This window comes from Herpailurus yagouaroundi, unplaced genomic scaffold (assembly GCF_014898765.1).
Source record: "Herpailurus yagouaroundi ecotype Mexico unplaced genomic scaffold, PumYag 202, whole genome shotgun sequence".
Classification (NCBI taxonomy): domain Eukaryota; kingdom Metazoa; phylum Chordata; class Mammalia; order Carnivora; family Felidae; genus Herpailurus; species Herpailurus yagouaroundi.
Window position 1 is genome coordinate 11256001 of NW_024412433.1, and position 27125 is coordinate 11283125.

At 43.3% G+C, this 27125-nt stretch overlaps 1 protein-coding gene across 4 annotated transcripts; it reads left to right on the forward strand.

Moving 5' to 3' along the window:
- Window positions 1–251: 251 nt before the first annotated feature.
- SLC19A3 (solute carrier family 19 member 3) lies at window positions 252–21789 on the forward strand. 4 transcript variants are annotated; one of them, XM_040450804.1, is made up of 6 exons: window positions 252–356; window positions 13512–13663; window positions 15413–16238; window positions 18076–18268; window positions 19704–19845; window positions 20695–21789. In XM_040450804.1, the coding sequence occupies exons 2-6, from the start codon at window positions 13514–13516 to the stop codon at window positions 20869–20871; spliced, it is 1488 nt and encodes a 495-aa protein (XP_040306738.1). In that variant the 5' UTR covers window positions 252–356; window positions 13512–13513; the 3' UTR covers window positions 20872–21789. The 4 variants fall into 4 exon arrangements, with proteins under 4 accessions (XP_040306738.1, XP_040306737.1, XP_040306734.1 ...); XM_040450803.1 differs by lacking the exon at window positions 252–356 and adding an exon at window positions 3372–3465; XM_040450800.1 differs by lacking the exon at window positions 252–356 and adding an exon at window positions 9836–9964.
- The last annotated feature ends 5336 nt before the right edge of the window (window positions 21790–27125 follow it).

Sequence of the window (27125 nt, forward strand, 5' to 3'; positions counted from 1 at the left end):
CTGTAAATACATCCACACTGTACTCAGTTCATCCTGCTTTATCACACTGATGTATCAGGATAATACTTTTATTGTTATAAAAGTTGCTCTTTTGGGGTACAGAGGGTAGCAGGTATGAGCTGGCCCTCAGACCTCAGACCTCAGATTTACTTCTCAGAGTTTCCTCTTATAATTAGCATATGCAAAACGTGGGGCGGGGCCTCGGGGCTTCGTGTGTGGCAGGCTCCCTCCCCCGCCCCTACCTTCAGCTCCCGGCCGGACCCAAAGGGACGGCCTCCCGGCCAAAGGGGGCCCTTCCCGGGGGCTCGTTCTCCCGGGATGTGAGAGATTTGGCGAGCAACAGCCCCCTCCTATAGGTAAGACTGCCTGTGCGGGAGGCGAGTTCCTGGCCCAAACACCATCACCCCTAGGTTGCAGCGCTCCCCTTCTCCCCGGTGGCGGCCGCGCGGGCGGGACGCGTCCCAGCGCTGCAGCGGGCGGGTTGGGACTCGCCCGGATTCCCGAGCGCGCCCCGGGCTGCCTCGTGCTGCGCGGCCCCTGCGCTCTCCTGCCAACTCGGTGCTGAAGGCTCGCCCAAGTGGGTCTGGCGAGAATCTCACTTTCAGCCATCTGCAAAACAGACTAAGACTACGACTCTGGGAAAGGGCCAGCATCCCCCATGGTTACACCCGCGTGCACAGATTTTCACCGAAAAGAAACTTCAGTGCAGAATTCTAAATCCCAATCCAAGAAGGGAGACAGGGCTCCCGGTGAGGGAAGCAGCAGCCGGGAACTTTGAAGGGCAGAGCCCTCTCCGTCCCCCACCCCCGCCCTCTACTGAGACTACCTTAATTGAAATTAAAGGAAAACACAACCGTACCTTACAATGATATTTCTGGAAAGGAGGCCTTATTCATGAAAGAACATGCACAGCAATTAGTTGGCAAGTCAGTGTTGCTGCTGTAAATGTGCAAAAGGCTTGTGGTTGTGGCGTGGGTGCTTAACGTGTGCAAGGGGTGAAGGAAATGTTTTCTGGAAGTACTCACCAAGCCTGGAACACGTTTGTATTTCCTAAGGCAGAAAGGGGTGTTTTCAGTAAGGTACATCTTTTAAATAGACCCAAACATAACAAACTTCCAAATGTGTCTTCGTAGTAGCTGAAAAGGGCAAAAATACCGAGTTTGCTCAGTCATTGTTGGCCAGAGATCGTCAGTGGTTTCTCAAGGTTGGGTAATGGTGAATCCAATTCAAGGAGAAATATTCAAATGAATTGAGGTGAAGTTATTTACTGTGTACCTTTTCTGAAGTCACTCTCCCTGAACTATGAGTGCCAAGCTGTGTTCGTTCTGGTTGAATTTGCTCTGTGGCTTGCCGGAGGCAGATGGGAAGGAAGCTTTATTGAGCAACTAATGTGTGCGGAGAACCAGATTGAGCAGTTCCTGAGACAACAGTGGGAGGTGGGTGTGGTTATCCCCATTTTAAGAGCAGACTTGAGGGAGGTTATAAGTACATGCCACAAACAGGGGTGGGGTTAGGAGAGGAGGGTGGGGGAGGTGGAACTTGAGCTTCAGACTCCAAAGTCATGCGCTTGTCGCTGAACCACACCGGCCACCAAACCTGGAGAGAGAGAGGAATGAAAAAGAGAAGCCTAAAGCTGGGAAGGTCTGCAGTGAGAGGTCAAAACATTAAATACTATATTCAGTAATTAACAACTATTAGCAAATCATTTAGATTCAGAGGAATAAATTGGATAGGCTGGAGATAATGATGAATGGTAATAAGAACGAAAAGATAATTTTTGGAAAAGGATAATTTTTGTTAAAAGTTTTATTAATTCATAAATAAGGAAACTGGTAATACTGTTATGGCCAGATCAAAGAAAAAACCGAAGAATGGGTATATTTATAGATCGGCAATATTGAGAGGTAAAACCAGTTTTCCATGGGGGTGGGAGCAGAGGTCTGTCCCTTCATTGGATAGAATTCATTTGCGTGTCTGTAGTCCAGAATTATTTCATATTAGGGGCGCCTGGGTGGCTCAGTCGGTTAAGCTTAAGCGGCTGACATCAGCTCAGGTCGTGATCTCACAGTTTGTGAGTTCGAGCCCTGCATCAGGCTCTGTGCTGACAGCTCGGAGCCTGGAGCCTGCTTCAGATTCTCTGTCTCTCTCTCTGCCTCTCTGCTGCTCATGCTCTGTCTCTCTCTGTCTCTCAAAAATGAATGCAAGTTAAAAAAAAGTAAACAAAAAATTTTTTTTCATATTGGTATTGGTTACTACAGTTTATATAGTTGAAAAATAGCTCAAACTATGCATAGTCTTTCCTTGCAGCACAATTTTTTCCCTAGCCGGGTCCACACAGCTAGCTACCCACACGTGTTGGGCTAGTTGCCCACACGGCATTTCAGTGGCCAGACATGGTCAGTTGACTTGCCATGTAAGCCGTCTGTCAGTTTTATCCCTCCAGCTACACCTGATTCTAGATTGATCTAACCGCAGACAAACAGAGAAGAAACAGCCTGGAGAGGCCTGAGTAATTCATCAGCAGATGTTTCACACATTTGCAAAACAGAACGACACCATATAGGACAAAATGGAATCTGAAGCCTGTCTCTTAAAGATCACTTGTATCTACTCTTGCCATGTTTTGACCAAAAGCAGAACTATTCTGGTCTGCATATTGAATCTATGGGCCTAATTCGCACCTTTTGAAGCTGTGTGGGCTGCTTAATTTCAGCAAAGATGCCCTAGTGTTTGTTTTTGTTATGGTTTTTTTGGGGGGTGGGGGTGGGGATACATAAAGGATTATGAGTGGCTGAGAGTAGAGAGTACTGCTTCTTGGTTTTCTGAGGGTCTGAGTCACTTAATACAAAACTTTAGAGACACTAAATTAGACTATTTTTTATCTTTTTATCTTTTTTAATTTTTATTTCGTAACGTTTATTTATTCTTGACAGAAAGAGACAGAGCGTGAGTGGGGCAAGGGCAGAGAGAGAGAGAGAGAGAGAGGGAGACACAGAATCCGAAGCAGGCTCCAGGCTCCGAGCTGTCGGCACAGACGCGGGGCTCAAACTCGCCATCTGTGAGATCATGACCTGAGCCAAAGTTGGACGCTTAACTGACTGAGCCTCTCAGGTGCCCCTAGACTATTTTAGTACTAACCTTCAGGTGAGTGTTTTTGATATGTTTAACTCCCTGTCTGTGTCTCACAAAGATCGGTTTCTCCTTTTTTTTTTTTTTTTCCTGATGAGATTCCAAAAGAGGATGTCTGCGGAAGAGGGTGGGTTCTAGTGTCTCAAGAAGGGGGTGGGCTTTGGTGTATAAATCCATTGCTCAGTCCTGAAGGACTCTAGACTCCCAGAGGGGTGGGGGGGCATTGCGACTAGGACTCCCAGCAGGGGACGTCAGGAAGGAGCTGCAGCCGAATCTGAAGGCAGGAAACTGGATTCAGTTCTGGAAAGAAATAAACTCAGGACACAAAAGGAACAGGTAACTCTGATTCCCTCTGTTTTATTTTGAAGCGTATCCTATGGAGCCAGACTTACAAAGTTTGTGGTCTGTCCTAGTTTTGATTTGTGGGCACTGTTTTCCATTCCAAATTTTCTAGGACAGACCCAATTTGAAAGATGCTGTTCTGTTTTCCGATTGTCCCTGGTAGAATTTGGAAAAACCTTAGTGCTTACAACAATAAGCAAAGTCCAGGGCTGGGGAGGGTCCCATGCAATGAAATGCTTTAAAAAAATTTTTTTAAATCTTTATTTATTTTTGAGAGAGAGACAGAGTGCGAGTAGGGGAGGAGCAGAGAGAGGAAGACAGAATCCCAAGCAGCCTCCAGGCTCTGAGCTGTCAGCCCAGAAACCGGTTGGGCTCGACGTGGGGCTGGAGGTGGGGCTGGACGGGGCGCTTGACGTGGTGCTCAAACCCACGAACCGTGAGATCATGACCTGAGCCGAAGTCGGATGCTCAACCAACTGAACCACCCAGGTGCCCCACAACAAAATGCTTTTAAAGATTGGGGAGTGGGGAGGGGAAGTACGATATATTTTTTTTTTACTTGAAATATAATTTACATACAACATAAAATATGGATTTTAAGTTCGAATGTTTATAATTGTATACACCCATGTGTCTGTATCTCATCAAGACATAGGATATTCCATCACTCCAGAAAGTTCCCTTGTGTTCTTGTGCTCTATTGCAATAAGTCCCTCCACTGTCTCCCCGCCCCACCCCTACCCCCCAGGCAACCACTGATCCAGTATCTATCACTGTAAGTTACTTTTTGCTGGCTTTAGGACTTTACATACCTTCATGGAATCACAGTTTTGTGCCTGGATTCTTTGGCAGAGCATAACTTTTTAAATATTCACCAAGGTTTTGCAATAGCTCATTTCTTATGTTGCTGATTAAATCAGCATTCGTTGCCTAAATACACAATATTGTTTATTCCACCCCCATTCACCGTTTAGGAGACATTTCGGTTGCTTCCTGTGTTTTCACTATTGGGAGTATATGGAATTATTGTATAGATTTCCAAATGGTTTTCCAAAGAGCTGTTGGTGGCATTTTACTTTCCTGCAAGCGATGTGTACGAATTCTGCTGCTCTAAATCTTTGCCAGCATTTGGTTTGCTAGTCTCTTTGTGCTTAGGCATTCCAGTGGTCGTAAAGTCTTCTCTGTAGCTTTCCTCATGGTATCTCTTGATAAGGAGATACGGTTTCTTGATGAAATCCAGTTCATCAATTCATTTCTTGTAAGCCGAGTCCTTTATGTCATTTCAGTGATACATTTTCCAACCTCTATGCCATAAAGACGTTTTCTTCTAGACAGTACTCTGTGGTTTCTAGAGCTGATTATGTCAAATTAGTTTTTGTGTGGAGTGAAGTGGAGGTCAGGGAAGTGCATTTTAAGTAAGATGAAGCCTAAAATACAGTAGGGCGAAACTGACCTCCGATCCTGATTTTCAACAGAGGAACAGTAATTAAGCAATTCCCTGAATCATTTCCTCATACTCTTCCGGCATCAACTTGCCTGGATTCAAGCATGCTGTGGCTCCTTGACTTATTTGGACGTTTCGCTCCAAGTTATATTCTCTTCTTTAGTGAGTAAGTAGTAAGTAGATCCAAAGGCGTAACTTCAGGATGTTGGTCTACTCTGTTGTCCGTGAAAAGGATACATTTCAGTTTTCAGTAATCAGACTTTGGCTTTGCTTCTGACTGGTGAGGGGCTTGGGCCAGCAGTGTTGAAAACCTGAAAGATGGGTTTTTGGAAAGTGTAACAAATACCTCCCAAACTCTGTTTTTAAAAAGGCTGTGGACCCTGGGGAGTGAAACTGTTTGCAAATGTCATCTCTCTGGACCAGCTGCCCAAGTCTTTTGGCGTTTAGAGGTTGTAAGATTCATGGTTATTTTAAATGACCAGTCTGGTGCTCTGTTGTTTGAAATTGGTGTTTTGACTGCAGTAAACATTCTGGAGAATAATGTGAAAATGAGGCCAGCCCATTTTCAGATGCTAGTTGACTTGTCAGGTATCCTCTCTGAGATGACTAGAATGTTTAATAGGGAGTACTGGGCAGGAATTCGGTGGAGACTGGGGATTCTGGATAGTTTTCTCCTCAGTTGTTGGCACCTCAGTTAATTCTGGCAATATCTTCAAAACAAGCATGAAGGAGGGTTTGATAAAATGATGCCTTTCCACTGACCAAGTCGCTGACACTCCAGGCTCTCTGTTATAAGAAACCTTTGGAAAATGGGGTTTGGGAAAGATCTTTACTTGGACTAGGTCATCTTGTCCCTGCATCAGGGAGCTCACAGCTCTGAAAGCTTTGGCTGTGGGAGGAGAATCCCATCTTCACGAAGTGGGTGGTGGAATCTGATCACCTGGAGTCCCCCTAGCTAAGAAGTCCACCCAGTCCACTCCGCAAGGAGCCAGGAAGCCCACCAGCATGGGCCAGTGTCTGCGGTTCTTGCCTTTTAATAGTTGCCTGTTCTACGCGAATGGAAATATACACTCAGAAATATTTGCGGCCCCAAAGTTTTTACAGCTATACTTACAGGTGCACACGCATAGCCTATCGTTTAGGAAACGGGACACTGACAGGGCTTGCAGTTTGGATGAAGTCCACATTGGCCTGGACCCAATGGGGTCCCCCATGGCACAGATAAACAATACGTGACCACTTTTGTGTGCACAAGTATGGAAATGGTTTCGTTCACACAGTGAGTCGATAAGTTAACTAACTGAAGGACATACGGCAGAGTGAATGGCTGTAGACTTCAGCAAGCAGAAAATGTGAGTGCTACGTTTACCTTGCGACCCGATCCAAATGGGATCCGGGCAACCGTCAAATCAAGTTTCCTTTTCACCCTACCACAGAATGATAATGACGAGTATCATTCTTTTGCAGCCAATATAAGAAAGTTGGGAATTTCAGGGACAATATTGTAAATCAAAGAACACTGGAGACTGTTGGTAAAGCTATGCACGTTCGTATGGAAAAGCCAGTTGGAAAGATTTAAGGCTGTGGTTAAAGAACAGTAGGAGTGGGGAAAGGCCAACAATGTGGTAATGATTGGAATGAAAGAGAAGACAAAACCATGAACTCTGATATCAAGAGACTGGAAACACGTAAGACGAGGCATACAAAGACATTGTTCCGAGGCAGATGAAAACAAACTAGTGGAGAAAAGTCTCTGAGCACCTTAAAACAAAGTTGGTTTAGATACCCTAACAAAGGGATTCTCATTCTGAAGGCTACAGCATCCCACATACCCTGAAGAAAGGGAGGCGGCCGGAAAACCATGAGATCTTCCAGAACCGGACCCCACGTAGCACCTGAGAGAAGAGACTGCAGACCTGGTTGAAGGGTCCCTGGTGGACGCTAACGAAAAATAATCACCGTTTTCTTGCCACCAAAAAGAGAAAGGAGCATGTCGCTTCCAAAATAAGCTAGATGGGTCTCTTCCCCATGCAGAAGTGTGGCCTCCGGAGCTCAGGCAAGGTCACAGGTGCTGGCTGATAACCCCAACGGTGCACGTGACCATTTACTACTGGGGCCCACGTGATGTGATGCAATTGCGGAGGGGGTGCAGTTGGTTGGAAGTACGTGCTCTCTAGTCCCCTGGGCAGGGAGAACGCTGGCACCCTGCAGTGGGGGGTGGGGGGGAGCTGTAGCTGGGGGTGAAGCCGAACCGCATGCTCAGCGCTCGCCTCTTCCAGCGGCTGCTGCTAGTGAGAGCTCCCCCTCCGAAGCGCTTTCCCACACGGCCCCGCCAACCAAGGTAAGTTCGGCGGTTGACTCAGCTACGGCTCCGAGTTTCCTCCAGAAGGGGCAGCTGAGGCTTTGAGCCTCCCTTGTTATTTCTGGCATTTTCACTCTAGATTTCAAGCCACGATCGTCCGATAAGCTGACTTTTGTTTTGGAGAATGTCCTTGTGTTGTATTTTCTTTCAACCACCTGCCAAAATAATGTTCTTGTGCCTTTAAAAAAAAAAAAATAGCAATGGAGCATGTGAGTAATATGCGAGAATTATGACTGCAGGAGCAACTTTTAGAAGGATTATCTTCAGCACAGAAAGGGGAAAGGTCGACATCTTGCTTTCAGAGGCATCAAGTCCGAAAATCAATACAATTCATGACCTTGAGTTGGAGTCAGTGAAATGAAGGAAAGTTTAGAGTGTTCTCTAGGGGCAAGGTAATATTACAGGGTCAAAATTAATTATCAGTGGAAAAGTAGCAAAAGGACAGTCTTTTCCATGATGGTGCGTTGCTGTGGAGGCTGAGTGCTTTGGAGACAGAACAGGTGTTCTGTGATGTTAACAGGTATGCTTCTGAGGGACATGTGTAAGTATTTAGTCCTATATTTTCTTCTGTACCTTCTTTTTTTTTACGTTTTTTTATGTTTATTTATTTTCGAGAGAGAATGAGTGTGTGTGAGCAGGACAGGGGCAGGGAGAGGGGGAGACAGAGTATCTGAAGTGGGCCCTGCGCTGACAGCAGAGAGCTTGATGCGGGGCTCGAACTCATGAACCGTAAGATCGTGACCTGAGCCGAAGTCAGACGCTTAACCGACTGAGCCACCCAGGCGTCCCCTCCTGTGCAACTTCTAGCCCTGTGACTGTGTCCCACAGAAAGATGTAATATAAGGTGTGATCATTTTTCTATGTTTATATGTTGATAACCCAAACGAAGCCCAGAAAAAAATAGGCTCTCTCCGTGGTGCACTTGGATTTTTAATATATTTTTCTGCAACATAAAAAAAAAATAATTCTGTTTACAACTCACTGAATGTTCTTGACACCCACAATCTGAAAAACACTCTCCCAAAACAAACAAGGAATTGGAATCTTGAGGGTATGACCAGGCCTCTCCACGCAAGGGGTAAGATTACTGAACTTGGAATTGGAAAAAACAAAAGTACAGGCAAGTACAGGAAAAAAAGTCCCGGCTCTAATGTTCATTAAAGGTGAAAACCTGCACAAACATGACTGCCTCTGGCCCTCAATTTTCTCGTCTATACAGTGAGGACAATACCGTCTCCTCTATCTACCTCACAAAGTCTTCAAGGAAAAAATCAGACAATTTTCCAAATATAAAAAAGTATAGACTGTGTAATCTGATTATCACTATCATCGTCTTGGTGACAGAAAAGAGTAGCATCTCTTCAATAAGATAAAAATAAAAAGGTAGTGATCAATACCACCAGACTTTATGAGACCATTAGCCAGAGGTTTCTCCAGGAGGAGAGAATGATTTGGGCAGTACCTGGATTGTTGGGTTGGAAACCCAGGGGCCACATTGACAGTGGCTCTGGGGACCCCTGGCGAGGAAATGAGAGGAAAACGTCCAGGAGGTGAAAATGGTGCCGCAGAAGTAGGAGATGCCTACCCCTCCGAGTAGAGGGAAGATGCAAACGTGACACCAACGGACCCGATCCTGAACTCAATCTTAACCTTTCTTAGTGGAGTGGCCATGAGCCATGAGGAGGCTCCATTCCCATGTCTGAGAAATTGGCAACATTTTAGAGACATATAAAAAATATGGAATTACAATTGATCCTCAGACAACATCGGGATGAGGGATGCCAATGCCCTGTGCGGTTGAAAATGCACGTAGTAAGCTTTTGACGTAATAAACGTCCTAAACTTAACTACTACTAGCCTACTGTTGACTGGAAGCCTCACTGATAACAAAACGGTCGGTTAACACCTATTTTGTATGTTATATGTATTATATACTCTATTCTTGCAATCAAGTAAGCTAGAGAACAAAATCATAAGAGAAAATAGATTTACAGTACTGTACTCTACTTATCAAAAAAAAAAAAAATCCACCTGTAAGTGGACCCAGGCAGTTCAAACGTGTTGTTCAAGGGTCAACTGTATAACACATAATATGAAATATAATAAATTAGGGGCATCTGGGGGGGGTTCAGTCGGTTAAGTGTCCGACTTTGACTCAGCTTCAGGATCTCGCAGTTCATGGGTTCCAGCCCCGCATCAGGCTCTGTACTGACAGCTCGGAGCCTGGAGCCTGTTTCCGATTCTGTGTCTCCCTCTCTCTCTGCTCCTCCTTGCTTGCACTCTCTCTCTCTCTCAAAAAATAAACACTTTTAAAAAGTTAAAAAAATATAAAATATAATAAATCTGTATTACATATTATATAATTATATGTATATTTATTTCACATAATCATAGCTAATAATTATGATTATTTATATAATAAATATCTGCATATGATTATTGTGTTATATGAAAATCTAATAACTATAGATAAATACATATAATGTATATAATTAGGATCGTTCTAAGGATTAGAGACAATCATTAAATGTCTAATACAATGCTTGTGTCTCATACAATAACGGATACGATGCTTGGTGTGAAGCAGGAGGCCAGCGAACAATAGCTGATAGATTGTTGTCATCTTACCCGTGTGAGTTGCGGGCTTTTACATAAGGAAGAAAAAAATAAATCAGTGCCTTCAGAAGGTGGGTGAAAGATCATGCTGGGCTGGAGAATTTCAGATACCCATCTGTGTGCTGTGATAACTGAAGGAGCCAGAACCTTGCTGTTGATTCAGTGCTAGATACAGGCACTCCAGGGTCCCTACTAGAAACAGATTTGGGCTGAATGCGACAGAATGGGTCACAAACAGGGAGTGATGTGTGCACATGAAAGGGTTGGTGGGTCAAGGCAGACAGAGCGTGAGAGGCATATTCAAAACACCACGGTCGCCTCAGGATTTTTCCACCTGTCCTGGACTCTTCAGGCCCTAGAGAGCCAGAAAAGAATTTCAGGGTCTATGTGTCTACATGTAGTTTTGCAAAAGCTCCCTGGACGGTTTCCATCCACTTCGCCCTCCACCCTGTTAAGATCCAAGGCTGTGGCGTGGAGCCAGTGTCCCTGGGGGGTTGAGTAACGAGCGAGAGGTCCTTGGGCCTCCTGTGTCAGAATCGCTGTGTGTATAAACACAGATTCCTGGGCCTCCATACCTACTGACCCACGAAGCTCCCAGGCCATCTGATATGCCAGTCAAGTTGACACAGTCCTTGTTAACAGACCAGCGTAGGAAAGGATTATGGAAAGAAGCTAGTGATAGACAAAGAGAACTTGGGGTAGGGGAAGGTGAAAGAACAGCCATTCGCCTCTGAGAAATCTCCCAGCGGGCAGTCACGATGGCTGTGGCCCTGAAGAATAGACACTAGGCAAGACATGGCCTTGGTAAGGGTCTGGGAGTTCCTGTTGCCATTAAACCAGGAAACTTGCACTCCTCTGCCCAGTCCTTCTTGGTTAATGGATACCTGCTATTGTTTGGTTAGATGCCTTCTATTTCCTCTGGCCAGAAACCTAGCTTTGGAGCATGTGTTTGCTGTTCTGTGGGGCAGAGGCTTGAAAAGGAGTGAGGAAAGGAAGCCCAGCTTCCTAGGATGCAGGGATGAGCTCCCCAGATATTTCCCATTATCTTCAGCTAAGGTCAGACACCTTCCCTCCTTTTCTCCTCATTAAGCCAGAATCACTGTGGATCCTCGAAGCTGAAAAAGAGCAAAGGGAAGAGAAATTCCTTGTGTTTGAGCAGCAACCCTATGCCTAACATGGCACCAAATCCCTTGCAGATACCAAGGCACCTGATGCTCATGGAAAGCCCACACACGTAGTTAGCATCATGACCCCATTTTACAGACGCACAACTAAACTGCAAGGTGCTTGTAGAATTAAGGACCTCCCTCACCTTTACCTGATGCAGCTAGCAGTACATTCTGGGAATGTGGACAAATCTTTACTAGATCTCAGTGGCGAGGTTTGACCTTCATCCCCTTCCTTCTGCAAGTCATACCATGTGTTGGACACTCTTCTAGGCACTAGGCTTAGAGCACTGAACCAACCAAACAAAACACCCCGCCCTCCTGCTTACACTCTAGTGGGACATACAGTGTCTTTTTCTGTGGGACCTTCCTCACCAAGTCCAGCTGGGTAGCATAATAGAACAGTTAAGAGATGAAGGGGCAGGTAATCCAGAGGGCTCTTAACAGCCCAGGGAGCCCTGAGAGCACTGCTAGTTCTCTGAGATGCATGGAGAAGATGAAGGTGACGACTTGAAGTCAGTGGACAATCCATGGTCAACATAGATGGAGAGAATATTCTAGACATGGAGTCCACAGATATCACCCCATTAAGACCACCCTTTGAAAGACGGGCAAGCCTCAAGAATTGCCGACCTCTGATAGACTTTTAGACTTTTCCACGAGAACATCACTTACAAAAAAAGAAGGCCCCAGCAGGTCTCTGGAGCTTCTAGCAACCACTCAGGAAGAGATAAATCCCGAGCATTGAGGGCCGAGGGCAGTCAAACCCAGTATGCTCTTGGCAAAATTTTCATGTTGTCAGCCTTGCTTGCAATTATGATCCCATCCAAATTCTGATTTCCATTGTCTCTGCGCTGCTTCATTGAGGGTTTTGTTGACATAAACACACAGTGTTCCCCTCATTTAACTCCAGATAGGAACCATGCAGTGGTCTGAGGTCAACTTATGAAAAGATGGGGTGGGTGGCAGACCCATGGTGTGACCCAGTAGGCCCTCCCCACATCCCTCTTCCTCTTCCTGGATCCCTGGAATTTCACTCAATGACTTGCTCCTCTGGAGTGAGGATTACTTTCCCTCTCTTGGGTCCACTTTCAAACTACAATTGACCTGGGAAGCTCTATGTAGTAAGTCATAATCTTTAAGACAAATGTGTTCGTGAAAACACCTTCTCCCCTCACTGCAAGGGGAGGTTGTCAGTAGGCTTACTACCAGCAGCCCAGTGAAATAGGGCCACCAAAATGAGACAGAGTGGAGCAGGGGAAGGGATCCAGAGAGAAGTCCGGGAGATCTGTATTCAAATCTTGACCGTGTGGCTTGAAGCCAGTTGTAGGACACCTTGGATCTCCCATAGGCTCACCTGGGAATTTGGGGAAATAGTGTATATTTTACAGCTATTATTAGGACTTAATTAGATAACGTGCAGAAAAGCCTCATACTCACAAGTTAGTTTCCTCCCTATAAATTATCTCAGAGAACTTAACCTCATCCAAGGCCACCAAAAATGTATATATTTTGTAAGTAAAGCTTGATCCAAAATAGGAAGGAATAAGAAGGAATTTTCCTATTGCAGATAATCCATTGGACTTTTTGTCTGAAATTTGAACTTCAAGCAATCTCATTTGTGGGTTAGGAACAAAGTATAAACCATTAATGAGCTGCCTGCCCCACTGAGGGGTGTAAAGCTGCAGACTGAGACAAGAAATGGACCCAGTCGTAATGAAAAGCAGAATAACAGTCTACAAAGCGATGCCTTTCATTCCCAACATAGAATTAGCATCAACCTGGAAAAGGGGGGAAACATGGAAGAATGGCCAGTTGCACCTGTACCTGGTTTAATTTTTTTTTAACTGAAGAATTATAAATTCTCAGATTGGAGACACCTAACAAAAGTATCTTGGGTGTCCGTTATGTGTCAAGCACAATACTAATCAAGGGATAGTGTAATAGAGAGATAAATGTGTGAATAAAGACGTGCCATTCGACGTGTTCAAGATTTCACGGTCACGGTGCAAAATATAGTGGGCAGATTCGTAGCAACTTGATCGACTAAATGGGTATTCAGTTACATTTGACCTCCAAAAGGTACTTCACCTACCACGTGTACACCAGTAATTCACCAATCAATGTTTTACTTACTCTCGAACATCGATTAACCCATTGTTCACCATTTATTAGTAACTACTCGTTATCATGTTTGTGATGGAGAACACTAGGGAAGTGTGATCCTGTCCCAGCAATAGTGAGGACCAAGCCCGTTGACAAAGAAGGGTTTGACTGGTGCACCTAAGGAATACCTGAGAACACTTACTCGTCACTCACCTTTCCATTTCAACTGCAGACAGGTGAAATTTTATCCTTTCACAAAATGTTTAGCAGTCGGGTTTTCTTTATATCCAAGATACCAAAAATAATTAAACATCAGCTAATTTTGGCTTTGTTTCCATTTGATCAGCAATGGGTTGTTTCAAAGCTTCACCGAGCCATTCCTGGATTTATCCCACCGTGATCCTGTGTTTATTTGGATTTTTCTCCATGATGAGACCCTCAGAACCCTTCTTAGTCCCATATTTATCTGGACCAGATAAAAACCTGACCAGCTCAGAGGTAAATTGATACATATACATATCTTAACGTGGTTTAATTTTACAGCATTCGGACGGGACTTTGGGTTAGGGTTTCTTTCAACTGGAGACATTAACACACTGACCTCAGTTGATCCTATTTTCATGGTATTTGTCATTTAATACAACTATTCAAACTACTCTTTTCTCCTCACACTTGCAATGTGTGTAATATGTGTAATAGCTATATGTGTAATAACGATCTTAACTCTTGTGGAGTCCTACCATTAGTCTCAACGCATGGTGACTTTCAGGTCTCAATGGAATCTGTTAAACAAATCCTAAAGCAAAGTCTCTGCCAGGCACAGGATCCAGTCCTAAGAAACTTTCAGGCTGCCGAGGTAGGAGCAGGATCTGGTAAAGAACTGCATCGTTTCTGTAGGACACTTACTCAGTCTTGAAAAACCATTAACCAGCAGGTGAGACATTAACAGCTTTATCTCCCAGTTTTAGCTTCCCCTGAAGACGGAATTCTCTTACGTAAAAGGTTCACCTCCCTTTTTATAACAAGTGCAACAAGAAAATGCACTCACCCAATGGGAGCGCTACCGTGGGCTGGTTTTGTAAGCTCCAGCCATAGCCGTGAGAAACACTGCAGGGTGGGCAACTCTGCCCAAAAGGCTAATTGATGCTAGTTATTTGGTGGTGAGGTGCGAAGGACAGGAAAGCAAACTTGTTGTGGGGTGATGTAATATCAGTTAGGGGCGACTCTGTTTCCAGTTTTGTCCAGATGGAAGCCTGTCAGGACTGAGACAAAACAAAGGACAAAGGTCCAAAACCAGCCAATGAACTCGTTGGGGTCTGCTTCTGTGACCACTACAGACCAGTTAATGCACCTATGCTGAGAGGTGCTGCTCAGTCCCACTAGCCTTTCAAATCACTGAACTGTTCCTCATCATTGACCTTGGGACCCATGGAGGTTGCTGTAGACAGCAGAGAGGCACAGGACAAAGGCTGGTGCGAATGAGTCTCTGCCACACCCATCCTGCCCCAAAGATCAACTCCTTTGGTCGGTCTTTCCTTTCTTTGAATGATCTCTGAGGTCCCCTGCATTTCGGACGATAGCCGTGTGATGCCCACATCAAATTGAGGCCAGAATTGAGCAAGCAGAGATCAACCAATAGAATTGGGAGACAAGAGGGTTAAGGAGCCCAGCAAATTTGGCACCGAACTTTCTGTGCATTACTTGTCCGCACTTTGTAATTCTGCAAGGTTATTGAGTCTTTGCTGTCTTCGCGTGAGCTCATCAGACTGTGGATTTTTATGACGTGGTGACGGATCAAATAAATATAAAGGTTGTCCGATTCTTCTAACATTGGGGCTGCTTTGTCTAACATTAAAACCTTTGAACAGGAAGGGGACGGTATATTTTAAGAGCCTGAAAACCCCAGAAGTGTCTGTTGAACGATTGTTAACTAATTTAACTCAAATGTACATACTATTTAAATTTTAAAAGAGTTCGGATTCCACATGAAGCAAATATATTCTGTTGGGATTCGCATAAACTGATAAACTGGTTTGGTTTTAGAGAAGGGGGAGGAGCTGTCTTTTCCTTGAAAATCAGTTTTCTGTCGTGCTCTTCGCTAATACGAATACTATGCTATCCAACTGGACGCAGAATTTGATAGTGGGCGAGCCACCTATACTATAGCAATGTACTACCTAAAAAGGTTTCTATCTCTTTCACCTCCTGGCACTTCGTGGTCACATGATCCATCTTTCAACCTCACAGATCACAAATGAGATCCTTCCCATCTGGACATACTCTTACCTGGCACTGCTGCTCCCAGTGTTCATCGCCACCGACTACGTCCGCTACAAGCCAGTCATTATCCTGCAGGGGATCAGCTTCGTCGTCACCTGGCTGCTGCTTTTGTTTGGCCAGGGAGTGAGGGCCATGCAGGTTGTAGAGTTCTTCTATGGGATGGTCACCGCCACCGAGGTGGCCTACTATGCCTACATTTACAGCGTGGTCAGCCCGGAGCACTACCAGAAAGTGAGCGGCTACTGCAGGAGCGTCACCCTGGTGGCCTACACGGCGGCCTCGGTGCTGGCCCAGCTCCTGGTATCCCTGGCCAGCCTATCGTACTTTTACCTCAACGTCATATCCTTGGCCTCTGTCTGTGTGGCCCTTCTTTTCTCCCTGTTCCTACCAATGCCTGAGAAGAGCATGTTTTTTCATGTACAAGCCAGCAAAGAAGTACAAAAGCCACCAAACAACACCGCAGTGTTAGATGAAACTTACAAGGTTCCCACACCAGGTGGCGAAGAGAAACCCACTTCAGAAATACCCACCATCTCAGGGACCCTGGAGGGTCGGCAGGTGAGCAATCCGGTGCCAAGAAATGTCGCCTTGAGAGTTTTTGTACAGTGGTTCCAAGATTTGAAGGGATGCTACTCCTCACATCATCTTTTTTACTGGTCTCTGTGGTGGGCCTTTTCCACAGCAGGTTTTAACCAAATTTTGAACTATGTTCAAATCCTGTGGGATTACAAGGCACCATCCCAAAATTCTTTCATCTATAATGGGGCAGTAGAAGCTGTTGCAACCTTTGGAGGTAAGTAAACATTGATTTGTCTTCCTTTGATGGGCTACCCCCATTGAGTTTATGTCTCCAGTTGCTAAACTCAACTCCACGGTGGTTCTGTTCAGAAAGCATATTAATCTTCTCTCTCTCTCTCTCTCTTTTTCTTTTCTTTTCTTTCTTTCTTTTTTTTTTTTTTTGGAATGGAAGGTACAGGAGATAAAAATAAAAAGAAGACCATGACACTTTAATTTAATGTGGTAGAGTTACAATGGATAACTCGAGAGCTCGGGATTAGGCACCAAATGATTAAATTCTAGCCAAATTCCTAAGATTCCATTTCATCCTCAGGAAAGGTGCTAATAACGCCCCTTGTTCTTCCAGGATTGTTTTTAATATCCAAAAGAAAATACTCACCGTGTATATAAGTGAGTAGATTTTAGAAAATGGATGAAACTCTTACGACTTCCAGATTACCATGGAAAGAGTTTTGTTAATAAAGGATTTGATTTAGCTCATCCTCACCTTTAGCAGTTTTAGGTTCTACACCAGATAGCTCCAAAAGTAACTTTCTTAAGAGATCTAAATGAGAAGTGGGATATATGTGAGAGTCAGGATTCTAATGTCAGAAGGAAATCTGCCTTTGAAGTTTACAATAAATATTTATATCCTGGTAAATGAGAACTTAAATTCAACTGAGACTTTAAAGATATTTTCTAGGAAGTAAGAGATTTCCACACCCTGACATTTACAAAAAATGTCAGAAAACTCATGGAGTGTCTGTTCTCTTATTGTCTCTCCTTTGGGAGGCCTCATCTTAATTCCTGCAAATCAGGACTGCACTGGAATTGGTTTATTGAAATTATTTCCCCTATGTTCCAAATTCAGGGCGAAAAAATAATTTTATTTCTTTGTAGCACTGGTTCTTTCTTGGATCACATGTGGAAAGGGAATTAATCAAACGTTAGTCATTTGAAAATAAATACCTTTCATTTTGTTAAAGAGAACTATAAAGACTAACCCTGATTACTGTCAATTATTCAATCTCTTTTTTTTTAAGTTTATTTTTTATTTCTTTGTTTTGAGAGAGAGAGCGTGCTCAAGTATGAGTGGGAGTCAGGGCAGAGAGAGAGAGAGAGAGAGAGAGAGAATCCCAAATGGACTCCATGCTCAGCACAGTGCCCGAATCGCAGAACCCCAACACAAGACCCAGTCCCACAAACCGTGAGACCATGAGCTGAGCCAAAATCAAAAGTCAGACACTCAACCAACTGAGCCACCCAGGTGCCCTAGTTACTCAATCTCTTAAACCCCGTAAGTCAATATCGAGTTCACCCAAATGAGGCCAGATCTCAAAGACACTGAGATGGAGACTAAAGGACTAAGATTACTAATAAAGACCAAAAGGTTCTACTCAGTGCAACACATCTGTTACCCATTGAAAAAATTTACGGTAAAAAGACAATAAAGAAAGGCAAGTGTGGATGGGCTAGGTGTACTATCTAAGCAGCTGTCTCATTCTTCTCTGTCCCTGCCCTTCACCTGTTGTAGTCACGGACTGGTTTGTGTGTTGTGTACCCCAGTCTGCTGTGGTAAAGAAACTTTCTGGCCCCTCTGCAGGGTGCAGTTCATGGCATGTAGCAGATACGAATTGAAACTGATTGGAAGAATAGGAGGTAAAGGGAGAAGCCAGAAGAAAGCATGGTTGAGAAAAAGATAAATCAACATTTAGGTGGATCACACTATTTTTGTGAAAGCCATATATTCATCTTGTAGATTTACTTATGACCTGGATTTTTGAAGGGAGCATGTTGACATATCCTGTGTGTAAAGTCATTGTGTTGGATCTCCCTTAATGTTTCTTTTCCAGGGGCCGTGGCTGCCTTTGCCGTGGGCTTTGTGAAAGTCAACTGGGATCTCCTGGGAGAGTTGGCTCTAGCGATCTTCTCCATCATTAGTGCAGGCTCTCTGTTTCTCATGCATTACACAACCAACATCTGGGTGTGCTATGCTGGCTATTTAATATTCAAGTCCAGCTATATGCTTCTTATAACCATAGCAGCGTAAGTATTACCAGCCATGTCTCTCCACACCTAAACCCACGCCATATTCTCCCTTCTGTTGCATTTCGAGAGTTTCTTTCAGAATTTCAGAAGGATTTTAATCGATTGCAGTATTAAATGTTGATTACATATTAAATTGGACACAATTAAGCCATGTTTTCATTTAACTGTTTGCCCTCTGAATGTTGCTAAGGTCAGCCATCAGAGAAAAAACAAAGTTCTGTGGGTTCATAAACCAAAAGCAATGATGCACTGTCAGGTCATGATTTTTATTGCAAGCCATTTGCCCTCACGGGGTATGGTGCAACCTGATTTTGAATGATCACACGTAGATTTCATGACCGATTTCATTGGTTTATGTAATTGTAGGCATATGCTTTTGTGTGAAGCAAAATATACTCAGAAAGTTATAAAAAGTTGTATTTTGAAAGAAGCAGATGCAACAATTATAAGAAACTGTATATCCCAGAAATCTTTTTTTTTTTTTGACAGTGAAAAATGTTTTGTTACGTATATAGAAGTGCAAAGAAAGCTGACTATAGGAAATAAACTTTGGTATTAACCAAAGAGATAAGAAACATTTGAATTTCAAGTCACAGGAAAGAGGTAGAGCCAAAAGCTGTATTGTTTTGGTTTTTAATGTGTGAAAAATATTTGATAAGCAATTGATGAAACACCGAAATATAAATACCATGGGAAAAGATCATGGAACAAAAGAAAGAAAGTCTGTTGGCAGGTTTACTTTTTTCATGGAAATATGTCAGTTTAATGAATCAAGTTTCTTTTTTTAACGTGAGGGCATTGTTAAGGTAAGATTGCATTACTTCTTTTCATTTTAAGGATATTCAGAACCCAAAGCCTTTCACCTTTGTTCCAAGGGAGAGCGCTCGAGAACATACTTCTGCCACTCATTCATGAGTTGTAAGATACAGAATCTATCAAATTATCAAAAATACATTACAGATTCACTCAGCTGCATAGCCAGGCATGATCTGATCTTCCAATGAATAAATAATTCACTTACAAAAATTTGAAACTGTGAATACAATTGACAATAAAAAGAATAACGCTCCAAACGATTCCGTAGATTGGGCGGTGCTTACATTTCGCTGCGAAAAGGTATCAAAAATCAGATAGCATTGAATATTCTCAGGTTATGAGTGAGACCGGAGAACATTTAGGTTTCATTTCTGGAAGCATTAAATTGGAGAGGAGGAATTTTGTCCTATTTCCTTCAACTGTATTTTAATTCGGCCTTCAACTGTATTTTTTAATTCCCTTTCTTTGCTCTGCCCCTTTGTCGAAACTGGAGGAGATTTAGACAAAAAGTGCGGGTAACAAGTCACCACATTTATCTTCAGTTTCTGCCTTTTAAAGGTAAGAATCCCACGTGTACTTTGTTTCCAAAAAAATGTAATTCAACGTTTAATGATAGATTTCAGATTGCAGTTAATCTGAGTGTGGAGCGCTATGCCCTGGTGTTTGGAATGAACACCTTCGTGGCCCTGGTGATCCAGACCATTATGACAGTGATCGTAGTAGATCAGAAAGGACTCAACCTGCCTATCAGCATTCAGGTAAGCTGCAGGATTGCTGTTTCCTACTCGGATGTTGCGGGGAGTGTAGAATAACCAGGTAATCGCAAAGGGTTTTTGTCAACCTCACCACTGCCAAGCCTTCGCTTCTTGAATTGCTTAGCTAAATGCTTAAGTCGGCAATTTCCTTTTCCCTGCTCCACTGAGGTACTTGAAATCAGCCCAGTCTCACATTTTACATATGGATCTGGAAAAGGCAGGGATAAGGCATGTAAGAAGTAACCTCATTATCTAAAATTCATCCTTGGGGACATTACATATGGCGTTGCACTGTCCTGCAAACATACACACATATCAGTGGGATTTAGTGGGGTTTTTTTCACTATTGGTGATGTCAGCTGGCGTTTGAACCCAAGCAACCTTGGCTCCAGAACCTGCATTCTTAGTTACTGCGTTTCTTTTTTTTTTTTTTTTAATTTTTTAAAAGTTTATTTATTTTTGAAAGAGAGAGACAGAGCATGAGCGGGGGAGGGGCAGAGAGAGAGAGAGGGAGACACAGAATCCGAAGCAGGCTCCAGGCTCTGAGCTGTCAGCACAGAGCCCGATGTGGGGCTCGAACCCACAAACCGTGAGATCATGACCTGAGCTGAAGTCGGACATTTAACAGACTGAGCTACCCAGGTACCCCTAGTTACTGCATTTCTTACACTTTCATACGTGATTCTTCTAAGATAGAAGAAAGTATTGTGCAAATCTAAATGACTCATATTAAGATCCTGGGTCGTAGTTATCTCATAATGCAAGCAAATCAATAGCACCACTATGTATTATCAATAATAGACACAGTCATATTTTGTGTGTGTCTAATTAATTCTACTTGTTTTTCTCTAGTTTTTAGTTTATGGGAGTTATTTTGCAGTTATTGCTGGCATTTTTCTAATGAGAAGCATATACATCATCTGCTCAACCAAGTTCCAAGAGCAGCCACAGAGCTCTCCTACATGTCAGAATCCAGCTGAGCCCCACCCAGACGGACCCAGGAATGTCAACATGGAAACAAAGCTCTAACCTTATGGCAACCACTGCATCCACTGAGAAAGGACCCGCCTGGTCGCAAAGTCACCGAGTGACACAAAATGACACACTTCCCAAGTCTGGATTTCAAGGAACCTTTTCAAAACCCCAACAAAATATCGGTTTTAGACCAGATGTCTATGTGCCCAGCTGGATGCATTCAACAGGTCCCGTCACCTCAGTCAAACAGTCCGTGCTGGGGACCCCAGGGAGTAGCAAGGACTGGGAAATTCTGGTTCTGATTACTCTTTAGGACATGCAAATGGCATGGAAACAAACCACGAGAAACTCCAGCCGTTCTGGACTTGATGTTCCCGACTCCAGAGCAGAAATACTAACTAGATTCACCTTGTTGCTTGGCTCACATCTTTGTTTTATCTTGCTGAAACTGGCAAGAGAGGGGACATTTTTTGTCACATGGCCATTTTCCTTCTTCTTCTATTCAGTATATTTCTATATAGCATGCAGTTCTCTGAGAGAATTTCAAGGTTTGGTCCCATTTCTGAGGATCCCTCTTCAATCCTGATAACATGGCATTATTCACAAGCTAAAATTTGGTAATATCACCATTTAATTCGGTCATGATTATTTTTCGCTTTGGGTTCTGCTGAGCTTTGTTGTTAAAAATCTACCTCAGGAATAGCTCCAGACGTTCCTGGATATCCACAGAATGACATTCAAGTCAATTCCTCGTGACCATAGGGGAGACAACGGGCTTTCTCCCTACCATGACCCCAGACAGGTGTTTTAATGCTGTGTCCGTGTGATCTCTGTGTAAAACAGAGAAACTTAACTAGAAATTTCTAGGACTTTTTAAGTATTTTTAAGTAAGAAAATACTAATAGGGTGGGGGAAACGCCTAATTTTTAAAGGGCAGTGCTTGTGCCAAATAAAATAATGTGGGCAAAAATATTAAAGAGTCTTTCTAATTTTTGGATGGATTGTGCTGAGAATCATCTGTGCTTATCCTTTGCAACTTCAATAGAAGACAGATTGAGCAGTCTTCCATGGAAATATAGAATGCCCATTCAAGATTTGTGTTTCAGATATACTTTTCTCCAAATTCTAAAATCCGATCACTGGACTGAAAATAAAACTCAGCCCCAAAGCCAACATTTACTTACTAGGGAAAAGTAATGATATTGCTACTTCTAGCAAAACCAAGGAAAGGATGACCACTATTATTCTTCCTATTTAATTGGTTGGACTAGTGGTATAAGCCAACACAGTTAGACAAGCAAAAAAATGAGAAGTGAAAAACTGTACTAGAGGAGGCAAAATTATCATTATTCCAGAGACTACAAGCATACACCCAGAAGACTCAACTAAAAACTAAGATCACAGTATAGAAAGTAAATATATAGCAATCAACAGCCTTCGTGGTACAACAACCATTTAGAAGATGCGTGGGACTTACAGACCTGAGTTATGGTAGGACAAAAATAATGCAACAATAATTATATTTAATCTATTTAGTAATTTAATAAATGTGTAAGGCATATATGAATATGCCTGGCAAACACTTCTGAAGATTACAAAATAACACCTAAACATATAGAAAGGCCTATCTTGTCCTTGGTTAGGAAGAAAAATTATATAAAGACATCATGCTTTCTAAATAAGTTTATAAGTTAAATCCTATACCAGAGGAAAAAAATACATTTTTTTTTTCAGAACTCCTAAGGGTGATGCTACATTTTATTTGGAAACCTAACAAAGAAGAACCAAGAAAATGCTTTGTCAAGGGAAAATGAGATTAAATTATTTGCAGAGAATAACATGCTACACTAAACTCTTAACTATAATAACATAGCAACATGAAGAGACAGTCCACTGGAATAGAGTAGAAAGTTCTGATTTAGTCCCTAGTTTATATGGGATTTTAGACTATGATAAAGATACCATCTTATACAAAGGAAGAAAAAATGGAATATTTAATAAGATTGGCAGAATTTTTTTCAAAGAAAAACTAAATTAGGTGCAAAAGTGATAAAATAACTTTATCAATATGCAGTATATATATTAGTACACAGATATAAAAAATGAAACCACAAAAATAGTAGAAAAAACACATAAACACTATTTATAACCTCAAACCTTTCTAAAGTAGCATAAAACCTCGAAGTCATTTAGAAAAATGAATTGACACCATAAACTTACATGTGGGAGAAAAATCACGGCAAACAAACCCAGAAGACAAACAGTAATCTGCAGTAAATATTGCAACTCATTAAAGCTGCTTTCCTTAATTTCTAAAGAAGCAATACCAACTGATAAGAAAAAGATCAGTCATCTAGTAGAAAAATGGGCAAAGCATGTGAACAGGGAATTCAGAGAAAGCAAAATAAGGCTCAGACACGTAGATGTTTAACTCTTAAGAAAAATGAATATCAAATGACAATGAGATACCATTTGTCCCCTGGCAGACTAGAAAATAATCCAGAAGAGTAACAGTACACTTAGTTCTCTGGCAATGGGTCCACGGGCAGTCTCAAAGATGGTTGGCGCGTGTACAAATCAGCTCCATTGCTGTGAGGGAAAACTCCACACCCCCAATTACAAATGCACGTATCTTTCCACCTATAGATTTCTCTGGTAGAAATAGACACTATTGCTATACTGCACACCTGGGAAATGACTCACACAACTGTTTTTCATGACAATACTGTTTCTGAGAACACAGGAGTGGAAACTATTTAAAAATTTTTTTTCAACGTTTTTATTTATTTTTGGGACAGAGAGAGACAGAGCATGAACGGGGGAGGGTCAGAGAGAGAGGGAGACACAGAATCGGAAACAGGCTCCAGGCTCCGAGCCATCAGCCCACAGCCTGACGCGGGGCTCGAACTCCCGGACTGCGAGATCGTGACCTGGCTGAAGTCGGAGGCTTAACCGACTGCGCCACCCAGGCGCCCCAGGAGTGGAAACTATTTAAAGGTTGTTACGTGGAGACAGGGACGATGTATTATGGTCCGTCAATATGTTCACCTGTAATACTATTAACGGGATAAAGATGAGGAAGATCATTACATCGTGGTAAAGGCCTATAAAATAAATTATTAGGTGGAGAGAAGTATGAGGTAGAATAAACCATTAGGTGGAAAACAATGAGTGTAGTAGCTCCTCATTTGTGTAAATGTAAGTGTGGGTAGTGGCTTATATACACACACAACTTTTCTGGAAGGACAAACAAAGCTAATAACAATGACCTGACACGGGGGAAGGAGAAATGTGGTGGACGTGTCAGTTCCCATGGATTTGGATGCTTTTTGCACCGTGTCAATGACTCATAACCAAACTGAAATGCTAATTAAAAAAAAAAAAAATGTTTAGCCTCTTGAGAAATAACAAGAGGAAATAAGCTGCAGATTTTTTTACACGTGACCATTCTGATGTTTTTTTTTCCCATTTTTTTGCAATATGCATGAATATCCTAAATGTACATTTATAATTAAAAGGAACAAACACAGAAGGGAAAAGAGTATTTTGAAATGAAAAATTTTTATTTGGTATCTCATTAAATAGAAAGATTTATATATAATATATATGTATGTATTATATATGTAAGATATATATAAGATTTATATATATATTTAATATATGTAATATAATGTATTATAATATATATATTAAAATATATGTTTGCTTTGTAAGGGGTAGGTTTTCTTGATTGGTAGGAGCACCTTAGGGAGAAATATCTTAAATGCTTTGTTTTGTAGATTTACAGATAGATTTACAGATAGAATGATTTACAGAAACAACAAAAACAGAAGTCATGGGGCACCCGGGTAGCTCAGTTGCTTAAGCAGCTGACTCTTGATTTTGGCTCAGGTCATGAGCTCACAGTTCATGGGATCGAGCCCGGCATTGGGCTCTGCATCGACAGCACGGAGCCTGCTTGGGATTCAGTCTCCCTCTCTCTCTGCCCGCACCCCCTCCACACGCTCGTGCGTAAGCACACATACTCTTTCTCTCAAAACAAATAAAAATAAAAGCTAAAAAAAAGAAATCATAAACAATAGAAGTAAGGGGAGAGAAATGACAAGATGGGGGCTCCTGGGTGGCTCAGTCGGTTGAGCTGCTGACTTGTTTTCAGCTCAGGTCATGATCCCAGGGTCGTGGGACAGAGCCCTGCATGGGGTACTACATTGAGCATGGAGCCTGCTTGAGATTCTCTCTCTCTCTCTCTCTCTCTCTCTCTCTCTCTCTCTCCCTCTGCCCCTCTCCCACTCATGTACTTTCTCCTGCTCAAATAAAAAATAAAACTTTAAAAAAAGAAAGGGGGAGTGCCTAGGTAGCTCAGTCGGTTAAGCGTCCTACTTGGGCTCAGGTCATGATCTCATGGTCCATGAGTTTGAGCCCCGAGTCTGGCTCTGTGCTGACAGCTTGGAGCCTGGAGCCTGTCTCGGATCCTGTGTCTCCCTCTCTCTGCCCCTCCCCTGCTCGCGCTCTCTCTCTCTCTCCCAAAAATAAAATAAAAACATTAAAAAACATGAAACAACAAAAAAAGAAAGGAATGGCGAGAGAATAACCATTTCTGAGAAGAAAGAAAAAGGTTACGGTTCTAGCCCTTTGCCTTGATGTAGGTGAAATATTTAGATCTGGCTTGAGGAAATTGTCGCTACAGGGCACATGACCCACATTTGACAAATGAGTAGGGTCACTGGGCCTTTCGGGAAGAGGCACACAAGGCAGTGGGCGCTGAAACATCTGGGGGAAGTGCCTACCAGTCTCAGGAGATGAAAAAATGACAGGTGGCTGGGAGGGGAGGCCCCAGGCCTGGCGGTGGCCTGCCCAGCAGCCCTGAGCTCCTTCTGCTGCCATATACACATCCGTACAGCTTGGCCAGGATGACAGAAACTTCCTGCAGGCCCCCTGTAGCCACAGCAGAATACAAGCAGAATCACTGAGGGCTGTTTTCTGCATCTTTGATTTTTTTTTACCCCCCTTCCCCTGTTTGTCCCACCCTCACCCCCGGTAACCACCGACCTCTTCCCTGTATCTACGATCTTGTCCTTTTTTTGATTCCACATACAAGAGACCTCAAACAGTAGTTATTTTTCTCTGGCTTCTGTCACGTACACACACGCACACATGCACACGTACACAGGCATATCACATCACAATTTCTTTGCCCGCTTGTCCATCTGTGGCTGTTTTCTGTGTTTCATTTGGAAACTTGGGCAATACCTACATGGTGACTGGAAATAATAGTGAAAGTAATGGAAAACGGTAATAGTAATAAAAAGAGTTTGCGCACAGGTGCAGAGCAGTAGAAGTACTAAGTTGGGAGACCACACGAATACAGCTCAGAGAGAATACTCAGGATCGTGATCCCTTTGGCTGGGCTCACGGAGTGACTGATCTTCAGGTGTTGGCTGGGTTTACATCCTTGCAAAGCCCATGACTTCTTTGGGATTTTTTTCAAATAAAATGGTTTGGGACCATTGAGTTGATAGAGAAGGGCACAGAGTTCAAAATCCAGCCATATCGTTCCAAAGAGGAAGTCCTGGGGCGCCTGGGTGGCTCAGTTGGTTGAGCATCCGACTCTTGTGTTCAGCCCAGGTCATGGTCCCAGGGTCGTGGGACGGAGCCCCACATGGGGATCCACACTGAGCATGGGGCCTGCTTGAGATTCTCTCTCTCTCTCCCTCTGCCCCTCTCCCACTCATGTACTTTCACCTGCTCAAATAAAAAATAAAACTTAAAAAAAAAAAAAAGAGTGGGGCACCTGGGTGGCTCAGTTGGTTAAATGTCCAACTTCGGCTCAGGTCATGATCTCACATTCGTGAGTTTGAGCCCTACAATGGGCTGTGTGCTGACAGCTCAGAGCCTGGAGCCTCCTTTAGATTCTGTGTCTCCCTCTCTCTCTCTGCCCCTTCCGTGCTCACACACTCTCTCTCTCTCTCTCTCAAATAAACATTTACAAAATTAAAAAAAAAAAAAAGAGTAAGTCCAGGGCACCCAGGCGATAGCAAGCGGGGAGGTGTGGGAGCAGAGGCAGACAGGAACATCTCATTAACTGGAGGGAGCAGATGCCCCACGGCCTCTTACCCCCCAGCCACCTAGCAACAGCACTGCGTCTTGCCCTTCCCACAGCCCTTCCTGCAGCCACAGCAGCAGGGGCAGCAGCCCACCCGGTAGCACCTGCAGGTGATGCACCTGTCGCAGCGACCGCCTCAGCCACCGCAACTTCCACAGCCACAGCACCCCGTGGTGTCGGTAGAGAGGACTCAGGAGAGGGGAGG

What these genes read in the sequence shown, in the direction of transcription:
- SLC19A3 (XM_040450804.1), top strand. Translation starts at nt 13,514, where the DNA reads ATGGGTTGTTTCAAAGCTTCACCGAGCCATTCCTGGATTTATCCCACC. An exon ending in AGCTGTTGCAACCTTTGGAG is followed by an intron (nt 16,239 to 18,075) that starts GTAAGTAAACAT and finishes TTTCTTTTCCAG; the next exon opens with GGGCCGTGGCTGCCTTTGCC. An exon ending in CTTCTTATAACCATAGCAGC is followed by an intron (nt 18,269 to 19,703) that starts GTAAGTATTACC and finishes GTTTAATGATAG; the next exon opens with ATTTCAGATTGCAGTTAATC.